The sequence below is a fragment of the Artemia franciscana genome, chromosome 16 (assembly GCF_032884065.1).
Source record: "Artemia franciscana chromosome 16, ASM3288406v1, whole genome shotgun sequence".
In the NCBI taxonomy this organism is placed as follows: Eukaryota; Metazoa; Arthropoda; class Branchiopoda; order Anostraca; family Artemiidae; genus Artemia; species Artemia franciscana.
The window spans coordinates 5,844,474-5,856,563 of NC_088878.1; the positions used below are offsets into that span (position 1 = coordinate 5,844,474).

Genomic DNA, 12,090 nt, shown 5'->3' on the forward strand with positions numbered 1-12,090 from the left:
GGTGCAAAGTAGTAAAAAAAGAGATACATTTATTAAAGGACAAATTTATTAAAAAGAGTCGTAAATAAAATGTAAATTTTTTAATGAAAAGAGTCGTAAAAGTAGGTGCAAAGTAGTAAAAAAAGAGACATTTATTAAAGGACACATTGATTAAAAAGAGTCTTAAATAAAATGTAATTTTTTTAATGAAAAGAGTCGTAAAAGTAGGAGCAAAGTAGTAAAAAAAGAGACACATTTATTAAAGGACACATTTATTAAAAAGAGTCGTAAATAAAATGTAATTTTTTTAATGAAAAGAGTCGTAAAAGTAGGTGCAAAGTAGTAAAAAAAAGAGACATTTATTAAAGGACACATTGATTAAAAAGAGTCTTAAATAAAATGTAATTTTTTTAATGAAAAGAGTCGTAAAAGTAGGTGCAAAGTAGTAAAAGAAGAGATACATTTATTAAAGGACACATTTATTAAAAAGAGTCTTAAATAAAATGTAATTTTTTTAATGAAAAGAGTCGTAAAAGTAGGTGCAAAGTAGTAAAAAAAGAGACATTTATTAAAGGACAAATTTATTAAAAAGAGTCGTAAATAAAATGTAATTTTTTTAATGAAAAGAGTCGTAAAAGTAGGTGCAAAGTAGTAAAAAAAGATACATTTATTAAAGGACAAATTTATTAAAAAGAGTCGTAAATTAAATGTAATTTTTTATTGAAAAGAATCGTAAAAGTAGGTGCAAAGTAGTAAAAAAAGAGACATTTATTAAAGGACACATTGATTAAAAAGAATCTTAAATAAAATGTAATTTTTTTAATGAAAAGAGTCGTAAAAGTAGGTGCAAAGTAGTAAAAGAAGAGATACATTTATTAAAGGACAAATTTATTAAAAAGAGTCGTAAATAAAATGTAATTTTTTTAATGAAAAGAATCGTAAAAGTAGGTGCAAAGTAGTAAAAAAAGAAATACATTTATTAAAGGACAAATTTATTAAAAAGAGTCGTAAATAAAATGTAATTTTTTTAATGAAAAGAGTAGTAAATAAAATGTAATTTTTTTAATGAAAAGAATCGTAAAAGTAGGTGCAAAGTAGTAAAAAAAGAGATACATTTATTAAAGGACAAATTTATTAAAAAGAGTCGTAAATAAAATGTAATTTTTTTAATGAAAAGAGTCGTAAAAGTAGGTGCAAAGTAGTAAAAAAAGATACATTTATTAAAGGACAAATTTATTAAAAAGAGTCGTAAATTAAATGTAATTTTTTATTGAAAAGAATCGTAAAAGTATGTGCAAAGTAGTAAAAGAAGAGATACATTTATTAAAGGACAAATTTATTAAAAAGAGTCGTAAATAAAATGTAATTTTTTTAATGAAAAGAGTCGTAAAAGTAGGTGCAAAGTAGTAAAAGAAGAGATACATTTATTAAAGGACACATTTATTAAAAAGAGTCTTAAATAAAATGTAATTTTTTTAATGAAAAGAGTCGTAAAAGTAGGTGCAAAGTAGTAAAAAAAGAGATATTTATTAAAGGACAAATTTATTAAAAAGAGTCGTAAATAAAATGTAATTTTTTTAATGAAAAGAGTCGTAAAAGTAGGTGCAAAGTAGTAAAAAAAGATACATTTATTAAAGGACAAATTTATTAAAAAGAGTCGTAAATTAAATGTAATTTTTTATTGAAAAGAATCGTAAAAGTATGTGCAAAGTAGTAAAAGAAGAGATACATTTATTAAAGGACAAATTTATTAAAAAGAGTCGTAAATAAAATGTAATTTTTTTAATGAAAAGAATCGTAAAAGTAGGTGCAAAGTAGTAAAAAAAGAGATACATTTATTAAAGGACAAATTTATTAAAAAGAGTCGTAAATAAAATGTAATTTTTTTAATGAAAAGATTCGTAAAAGTAGGTGTAAAGTAGTAAAAAAAGAGACATTTATTAAAGGACAAATTTATTAAAAAGAGTCGTAAATAAAATGTAATTTTTTTAATGAAAAGAGTCGTAAAAGTAGGTGCAAAGTAGTAAAAAAAGAGACATTTATTAAAGGACACATTGATTAAAAAGAGTCTTAAATAAAATGTAATATATATATATATATATATATATATATATATATATATATATATATATATATATATATATATATATATATATATATATATATATATATATATATATATATATATCTTTTTTCTGGTATAGCAGAGAAATCGAAAACAAATATTTTGTACCGCCACAAAACACAGTACCGCCACAACAAAACAAGAATAGAACAGGAAAAAACCTTAAACCAACATAGAAGAATTATTCAAAAATGCCTTCAATTCTAGGTACTGTGGAAACAAAATTTAAGTGTTAGGCCTATTCAAGTGGAAACTAACATAACCACATGCGTGTGTCTAAAAAAGTGTAAAATTGGAGTTCATTTTTTGAACTGTGAATATAATGAAAAAAGAAATCACCAATACAACAGCACGAACACATAAAAAAAAAAGACAGAAGGAGAAAAGGAAGACTGTTAGCCTACATTAGTAATTTTTTATTATATAAAATTATGGTTACATAAAAATTTGCATATAGCCAATTTCTGAATCGGAGACGCACTTTTTCTCTTTGTTTCTAGAAACAAGAAAGTTTCTAGAAACTAGAGACATCTAGATTCTAGCAAAAACCTCGTCGTTTTATTCATTTGTAAAGTTGATTAGTTCTAACTCAGATTAACTGTGGTTATTTGAAAAGATTTTGCCACATTCTAGAAGGATTAAGGATAAAGATTTTCCAGATTGCTGGCGCACACGGCGTAAAATCGACGTTTCAGTTGCTGGGACTTTCCTAAAAAGACAAGTAGCGGGAATTGTGCCTTGCAGTAGTACCACATTATACAACAAGTGCCTTTGTGATACTTTGTGGCCGGTAGTCGATCCCTGGGTCCCCTATTGCCAAGCATGATTTCAATCTAGGTGACCAGCACCCCCCATCCCTGCGGAGTATATAGAAAAATAGAAATAATGGAGTTTAATAGAAAAAAAAATATGTTAAATATTTTGTTCCAAGAAAAAGACTATGTCAATAAAAAACGAACAGAAATTAAATTAAAGAACTTTCTCCATAAAACAAATTTGTCAAAGAACAGTATAGTTCAATTAACCCGAAAATGAGCAAAAATAAATTCAAATAATTTTCCACGCTTCAAACAACCGCAAATCACCATCAATAAATAAGTTAAACACAAGACAAACAGAAATTACAATAAATACCCAATAAATAACCAAGTCAAACTCAAAAAGAGCAAAAATTATCAAGAGTAGGGCTGACATCCCCCGCGCCTTCTCGAGACCAGAAAATAATTTGCTGTTTACTGAAAACTAAATACATTTTAAATGATTTCATTTTTTTTTACTTTAATAAACAGAGCAGTGATAAGACTTTAAGGAATAAATATCAGAGTATGTATATAATACACACAATCCACGGTTTTTTTTTGTTTTTTTTTTACTACAGTGCAAATTGTGTTATGCTTTTGAGAAGACACGGGGGTTGTCAGCCCTACATCTTTTAATTTTTGCTCGTTTTGAGTTTTACTACAATATGTATTGTAATTTCTGTTCGTTTTGTGTTTCATTTATTTACTAATGGTGATTTGTGGTAGTTATACATTTGGAAGATAAGAAAAACTAACTCGTAGAATTTAACAACGCTTTCGTCCGTAAAAACTTAAACAATAATAATGTGTTGGTTCCCAAGGACAACTTTTATTCTAATTTAGCGCCCACTACTGCCAAAAATTGCAAAAGTTCACATGGAAGTGTTTTCAATAAATATGCGGGTTTTTTTTCTAAATTTCTAAGATACTTGAGATGTGTAAATACTTCTTTTTCCCTTTCCTTACCATTCTCCACAATAATAAAAAATACAACTTAAATAAAATTCTCAAATTGGAAAACCCTATTTTCTGCGAGGGGGGGGTATTTTTCAGGGAGATTTTCTCCGAGGGGGGGGGGGGTATTTTCCCTGGGGATGGTATTTTCCGGGGGGTTATTTTAAGGGGAGGGGTAAACGCCTAGAACTATCAATCTAATTTGCTACACAGGGTAATATATTTTGGGAACACAATACTTAAATCGAGACTGAAAACCAAACTGACCGTTACAAAAGTATTTGTTTTACGTGTCTCTTTCCTAGAGACTTGATTAGTTCTTTGATTTTGTTTTAATGTTATAACACGAAATGGAGATTAAATTGTCTATTGCTGTCAGTACTGTAGAAATAACAATCTAGCTTTTTGGGGGGTTTGAGGGGAGAGGGGATGAAAACCCAAAACTTATTTGCGGCAATTTTTGTTGCTTTAAATTTGATTCTACTATACATTCTAATTATTTTTTTTATCTTAGAATTTAATTATCCATTCATTTGTTATTTCTCTGGTTGAAATTTCACTTAATGCATGAGCAAATACTCTAATAGCTTTATGAACCCTAATGGAAAATTTAAATAATACCTAATAGACTATACATTTTTCCTCTTAATATCCTTTGGTTCTGTGGTTTGTTAGATGAAAATTAAATTATCGTTTCGTCCTGCTTTTGTTTATTAAATCTGTATTTTCCTCTTTTCCTCCTATTTATATTTGGACCTAACTTTGAGTTTTATGAGCAATCATATATTTTATCGTAAAATTTCATTGAAATCCAGTAGAAATTCGCTAGCCTCGCAGTAATATTCTGTGTAATTCATAAATTTGACTGAAATCCAGATTCAAACAAGGTTCAATACGAATCAAAATTCTAAAATTAGACACCCAATAAACCATTCAAAGGCAATTCTGATAATGTCCCTAAGACCAACAGAACAGCTAACATCAATTATGTAACCAGGCCGCATTTTAGATCACTCATTAAGCCACCAACGAAATCCCCTTGATTAGAAAAGATCATCCATTCTGAGACCTAATTTACCATATCGACAAAATAAATATTATACCATATTCAATTGTACTATAAGTCCCCAGTGAAAATGTTTTAGGTTTGACAATTGAGCCTTTCAGAAGCCAATCGAAAAACATCCTTAAAATGGAAAAAATTCAAAATAAAATCATTGCTCGGTTTGATTAACACACCAGTAATTTATTGAAAAGAATTTCCTGAACTTCTTATTGATTGCTTATGTGAATGGGCAAAGTTTGTTTTATCTAGTGTCTTAAAGAATCAAGGAATTGGAATTGGCTCCTGAAAATAATTTAGTCAGAATAACAGAAAAAATTTTGTCTCATTGATTGGCATTATTTCTTGTTTCCCAGAATGGTACTTGCAACAGTTCAAGGTTAAGCTTAAGCAAATAGAATGTAAGGTTAAAGTAGATTCTAATTAAATTTAATCAATTTAAGGTTAATTTAGGGTGCAAAACAGGGGACCACAGTAATTCTGAGTCTTACACTCCACTCCAATAGAGAAATAGCCAATACCAATTACGACTTACATGGTTATCCCCTTATAACCTACAGAAAACCATCCCAGAGAAGAAGAAGAAACGTTTTGTTTGGAATATCCCTTTTACGCTGTTACTTAACCGCCACGTCAGGCCGCCATGCTCGATACTAGGCTATGGGAGGCTTATCCCGCAGGAACAACAGAAAGGGTATCTTGTATCTATACTCAAAAACCTCGGGAATACCCCTCAACAAAATAGAAGACGAATTTTCCTAAAACAAAAATCGCATCTAACCTTCCAAAATCTAGGCTAGGAGACAAATATAGGCAGTACACTGTAAGAAACTGACTAGTAACTTGAACGTACAAAAACGACCTAACTAAGAACAGGGCACAAACAAAAACTGTGGCTTCTAAGCGGACGTGTCCCTTTTACAGTCTGACCAAGGTCATAACTGCACAGTTCATGATAATCAATGAGTCGTTAACAAACTGAAGGAATATCAGGCAATCCTACCTTACTGGGTGTCGGGGTAGCGGATGAGTCACCGTCCAGATACCTTTTTTCTGTCTATCTTTATTAGTTGACCTATTCATTCAAGACATGAAAAGATTCTCGTGGGAAAAGGGGAAAAGATTTGAATTTACTTAGAGAGACATACAAAACAACAAAGGGACATTTATCGGATAAATAATTGAACCAGAGGCCCAACAGTTAAATTTAATCAAAGGCTCTGAAGCCTCAAATTTTTTATAAAGTTTTTAATATGCTATTTCCATACTGAATACTCCGGCTTACCTATTTCCATTTTCTTTTTAATGTTTGTCTTCATATCCATAGCTTGTCGATTGTTTGGCTCCATTGCTAATAGAGTTTCAGTGTATTCTAAGGCTTTAGGGTAATCCTAAATGGAAAAAAACTATTATCAATAACATTGTTGATACATTAACTAAATTTAATTCTAAATTTCATTATCAGTTAGTTATTATCACTAATTTCGTTTCTAGCACAAATTCAATAAGGCAAATTACACAGAACAAATATAAAATTGAAGGACATTTAGTTAAAATCTGCAGACTTCAGGAGGGGACAGATTTAAGGACCATTTCAACATACACGCATGGGTCAAACTTCAAAACTTCTGCTTCATAAAATATGTTTTCTATAGTTCTGAGCTCTATTGGTACTTGGTACCCTTCAGAGGAAACATTGAATACCATTCATTCGTTACAGTAGTAATAAACTGAGAAAAAATTACAAAACTTATTATTATTCCTTACAAGATTTATTGATTACTATATGCTCTTTTACATTTCTACTTGTTTTATCTGAATTGCTGGGGCCCTATGCGCCAGCAATGGCTCTGGAGGATCTTTATCCTTTTATCCTTATCTGAATATTATAGTTGATAAACAAAATACAAAAGAGACATGCAAAATATCGTGCTCTGATTTTCCCTCTACTTAAAGAAAGTTCCAGGTTTCAAAGTTATCTAAGTTCTTCTGTATCTGTTTATTGTCTTTTATTCGTTATTATTTGGACCGTTATTTGAATTTATTATATATTTGTTTAAATGTTTGTTATACTTATATTTTGTTTGTGTATTACATATTTTTAGTATTTTTCACATTTTATTTATTATTATTATCATATTTGTTATTATATGTATTTCTTTCTGTGAGCTAGTAATCTCTTCGCGTCTTTATTTTGTTGGTAAACGCAACACGTTAAAACAACAAAATCATTTCTTAAAGAAAATAGGTGTTGCATATCTATTTTTCACTGTCCTTGGTACTTTAACACAAGTAAAACTGTCTTGTATGTAAAAATAAAGCACATATTAATTAATAATTAAGCGAATACTGTTCAATCAATTGGTTAATTAACAAAACACTAAAACACTAAATTAACAAAACAAAACACTAATTAACAAAACACTAATTAACAAAACACTAAATTAACAAAACATTACTTAACAAGACACTGTAATGGTCTACTGATACACAACAAAAAATAAGAGCATCGAAACCGTTCCTTATGAAAAGACAAGAATCAGGGGGTTCTTGTTTTTAAGTTTTTAAACGAAACTTAAAAGTTTTGTTTACAACGGAAGAAATTGCCCCCCTGTAATCCCCTCTCGAAACGGGCTCTTTACTTTACCAAGCAAATGGTGAAAAATCGTTGCTCTCATAAAAGACAAAGGACCTATTAGCAAATTCTACAAGGAGACTAGCCATCATCAAGAGCTATTGAGAATCTGTGGCTTAATTGTCATATTTGATTGAAAAGGCAATGGAATTTTACGTCCCTGTACCGGCAAGGTTTCAATCAAGGTTGGCAGCACCAGTTTCCTAGAGATTATGCCAAAAAAGTGTTAGGAACTAGCCTGTACTTGATTGGTTGTTATCGGTATCCTAAAAATTATACCAGAAAAGTTTTAGGAACTAGCCTTTACTGGATTGTTTGTTATCGGTTTCCTAGAGTTTATGCCAGAAAAGTTGTAGGAATAGCCTTTACTAAACTGGTTGTTATCGGTTTCCTAGAGATTATGCCAGAAAAGTTGTAGGAACTAGCCTTTACTAAACTGGTTGTTATCGGTTTCCTAGAGATTATGCCAGAAAAGTTGTAGGAACTAGCCTTTCCTGGACTTAAAAAAAAAGGAAATTATTTTATTAGCTAAATTCTTCTTTCCTTTTTTGAAATTCCCAATACTCTGTAGGAGGCTTTTAGACAAAAAATTAAAAACAACTACTCTCATTTTTGTAATTAAGAAGAATCCATATTTTGGTACTATTCAAACTTGATTTTTGTATCAATTTAAATGAGCAACTTTGGTGCCAGACTTCCAATTAAGTCTTGAAATCACAATTCCGTGCCCTTTTCTATTGTAAAATATTACCCAATTCAATAACGATTTGAGCAGAATGGTGATGAATTCTGTCAAAATAAAAAACTTCCATATAGGGGGGGGGGGGAGCTAATAGCAATTAATTCGCATTTCGACTTTCACTACAATACGATCAATTCACCTTATTGCTTTTAAGGTGCTGAAGTCAGTAATTATAAAAGTGACCAAATGGTGTTATAGGCCCATTCACAAGAAGATGGACTTTTCACACAATTTCCTGATTGGCTGCCAAATTTTGATTGGCTCAAGTTAGCGCAAACCAAATCTCGTTATTAGTTAATCGTATTGCGAGTTGGCCTTTAGCGCTTTCAAAGAGTTCACCAATAGTCCAGTTTTCCAATAGTCCACCTAATTAGCACTGTTATTAATTCTTTTTAAGGACAGATCGATCAAATCGAGCCAATGGCTCGATCGGTTCGAGCTATTTTTCAGTCTTGAATTTATTTCTCGAGACATTCGGTTTTTCCAAAATACATCCGTTTCCTTCATGACCTTATTGCTAATTTATGCACCGATCGAGATGCCAGTGGTAGGGCAAATCGAAATAATCTTTCCTTTTGTATCCACAGTGGACCAAATCCACACGACCTTGTTTTTATTCTTTTTTTATGTCTTTATATATATATATATATATATATATATATATATATATATATATATATATATATATATATATATATATATATATATATATATATATATATATATATATATATATATATATATATATATATATATATATATATCCGTTTACAGGAACAGTGCTTGCCGTTGGAAAAAAAAGGTCCATAGTTTACTGAAAAAAGTTTGGTGGCAGTACTAAAGACAGCAGTCCAAGTTAAAAGTAATTATCCTTTGAATATTATGCTGAGTTTGTAAAATTATTTCACAGTTTCATACCATCACACGATCTGCTATATTAAAATTTTTCATATTGCAATGTCTTTTTTATACATATATATATATATATATATATATATATATATATATATATATATATATATATATATATATATATATATATATATATATATATATATATATATATATATATATATATATATATATATATATATATATATATATATATATAAGTTGTATGGCTACAAAAACTAAAAGGGTTTATAATAGACGAGATAGGATGATCCTCGTAGGTATTGAATCCTCCGAAGCACTACTGTCAAGGAAAAAAGGAATTAATAAACTTGGAATTAAAAAGGAATTAATAAAAAGGAATTAAAAAGGAAATAATCATAATTGCGTTTTTGGAAGAATTTAGTTGATAAAATCATAATAATTTAGTTAAAATAATAAGTTATAAATCTTTAGAGCTGTGAGGAATTTGATGGACATGTAAACCATGAGAGTGGGAAATTAATTTAATTATTCTCTGAAAAATTGTCTGCTGGATGATTGGGGCCAAAACTAAATATAAACTGAGATAACTTGCCTGGTCAGAGGTTTAATCAACCAAGTTCATACAACCATGGAAAATTAAAAAAAAACTGGATTTTATTTAATGCGTCAATCTTTCAATAAGGGTACACTAGGATGTATTTGCTAATGCGTTTGGGTATGGATAATACACTTGGCTTAAGTACATTTTTATATACACCTGGCAAAATTAGCTTCTAAAAAAATTGCCAATATTCATAGTCAAAGTATTTTGGGTCTTTTTTCAATACGAATCCTTTTAATTATTTTCAACTATAGAATTACTAGAACTAGAAGTTCAGGACCGTTCTTTATCCTCAACAACATAAGCAGACCAGAACTAAGGTTAATGTTGGATGTGTTCCAAAACTCACTTATCATTAATCATATGATAGAGGTTGCAATTCTCCCACACTAATGAACTATTATTATCCTTAATGTCACCTAAAGGTCAGATAACAACACATTCAGCTCATAAAATGCTTGCAATACATAAAATAGGGTAACATACAAGGCAGTTCTACACTTAAAGGCATATAAATTTTTTTACACCTTTTGCAATCTGTTGTCTTGAGAGGAAAACAATAATGTTTTCCTGATCATTAGGGTTACTGACAATTGAATTCTGAACATGCAACCACTTTTCCCACAAGATGATTAGAGCATTAAGATCAAAGTTACAGATAAGGTTATTGTTAGATTTCCTTCACTTTTACCTGCATTGACCCAGTCAGATTTGTACAGTTACAGTCAACAGCCTAAGCCCCCACACACCGTAACGAAATTTTTCAAATAAATCTAATAAAACTAAGTAACGTATGTAGGAGGAAACGCCTCCCACAAGAGATCTTTGCTTAGAATACGGATATTACAGAATTGGCTGAGCTAAAATATTTCCACAAATCCAGCACTAATTTTTTTTTACTGGCTTCAACCACTGAGAAATCCAAAACAGATTTAAAACACTTTTTACCATACAACCCCGTAAAGTAATTTCACTCTCAAATTATCTTTCTTCAAACTCTCAAAGTTTGATTAGTGTGAAATAAAAATAATCAAAATGATCTTTAATAATAAAAAAAAATGTATTTTTATTAATTTAAAAAAAATATATAAAATACAAATTGAACGCAAGCCTAAAATGATAGCTTAATTTATAGGCTATTAATTAATACAAGTTTTAATTGTATTATAGTTTATGAATAAAATCTGTAATTTACAGAACGCTAGCCTAATAATACAGCAGATTCTGGCAAAAAAAAATACTGTCCAGCCACTAAGAGTCAGTCACAGGTTTTTATTGGCTAAAAAGAAAATCAAAATTATAAAAAAGTTACATTAATCAACCTGGCTTGAGACTCAATTTTGTTCTGTGCAGAATTATCTGCACATAAGTGTAGATATCTTCGAAGACCACACTGCCTTTCCATGACGAAAGTAAAACAGTTCAAAATAGGGATGATACCTTTTTATTGACAGTGAATAGATATAAAATTACTGCTGATGATTACTGCTTTTTTCTCTAAAATAGAGAAAAAGAGCAGTAAAACTGCTAATGATGAACACTGTATATGTGTTCGAAATATCCAGTTAAAAATTTTTATATCTATTCACTCTCAATAAAAAGGTATCATCCCTATTTTGAACTGTTTTACTTTCGACATAAGCGTACAGAATTTTGAACAGATTGGGCAACACAAATAATATTAGAAAATCAACTATAAAAATTAAGTACAAACAAAAGTTATACCTTCAACTTAAAATGACCATAAGCTAGATAGAATATATAATCCCTTCTCGCTTCTTCGTCACCTTTGATAATAAGTTCTTCTAGAAATTTGATACCATTCTTTATATCTTCAGCGTAACGACTCTTGACTAGACAGAAGGCAAAGTTGAATTTGGATGCAGCTGTTACTTTTCCATCTTTCAATTCTTCAAAGTACTGTTTCTCAAATTTCTGAAAGGATTGCTAATTAATAAGAGCTAGAGGCTTTAGTTCAAAAGTATATCATTTGATTTCAAGCCATTAAGGTACTGATTGAAGGCCACTTTAGGTAAATTTAAAAACGACACCACACGAGGAATATTTCAATCTGATATATTCTGACTCAATCACACTAAACATTATTGAAAAAAAAACACAGGTGAAAAAAACTTAATGTTCACGCTAAACTTATTTTCAATGCTGAAGCATGTGAATTGTAAGATCTATCAAACCACATGTTGTTGACCTTCAAAACCTGTTATTGTCATACTATAAATTTCCCTTGGAAACAAAACAAAAAATGCGAGATTATGTCATCATCACATCAACATTCAGTGCCCCTTGGATTTTCC

The 12,090-nt window shown here is 29.8% G+C and overlaps 1 protein-coding gene across 1 annotated transcript in view; it reads right to left on the bottom strand.

The window, feature by feature from the left end:
- Positions 1–12,090, bottom strand: part of LOC136036964 (mitochondrial fission 1 protein-like) — a 65,648-nt gene that overhangs the window by 41,576 nt on the left and 11,982 nt on the right. The window contains exons 2-3 of the mRNA XM_065719360.1: positions 11,501–11,710; positions 6,207–6,312 (exon numbers count right to left, since the gene is read on the bottom strand). Of these exons, the coding sequence (XP_065575432.1) occupies positions 6,207–6,312; positions 11,501–11,710 (316 nt within the window). The remainder of the gene's footprint in view (positions 1–6,206; positions 6,313–11,500; positions 11,711–12,090) is intronic.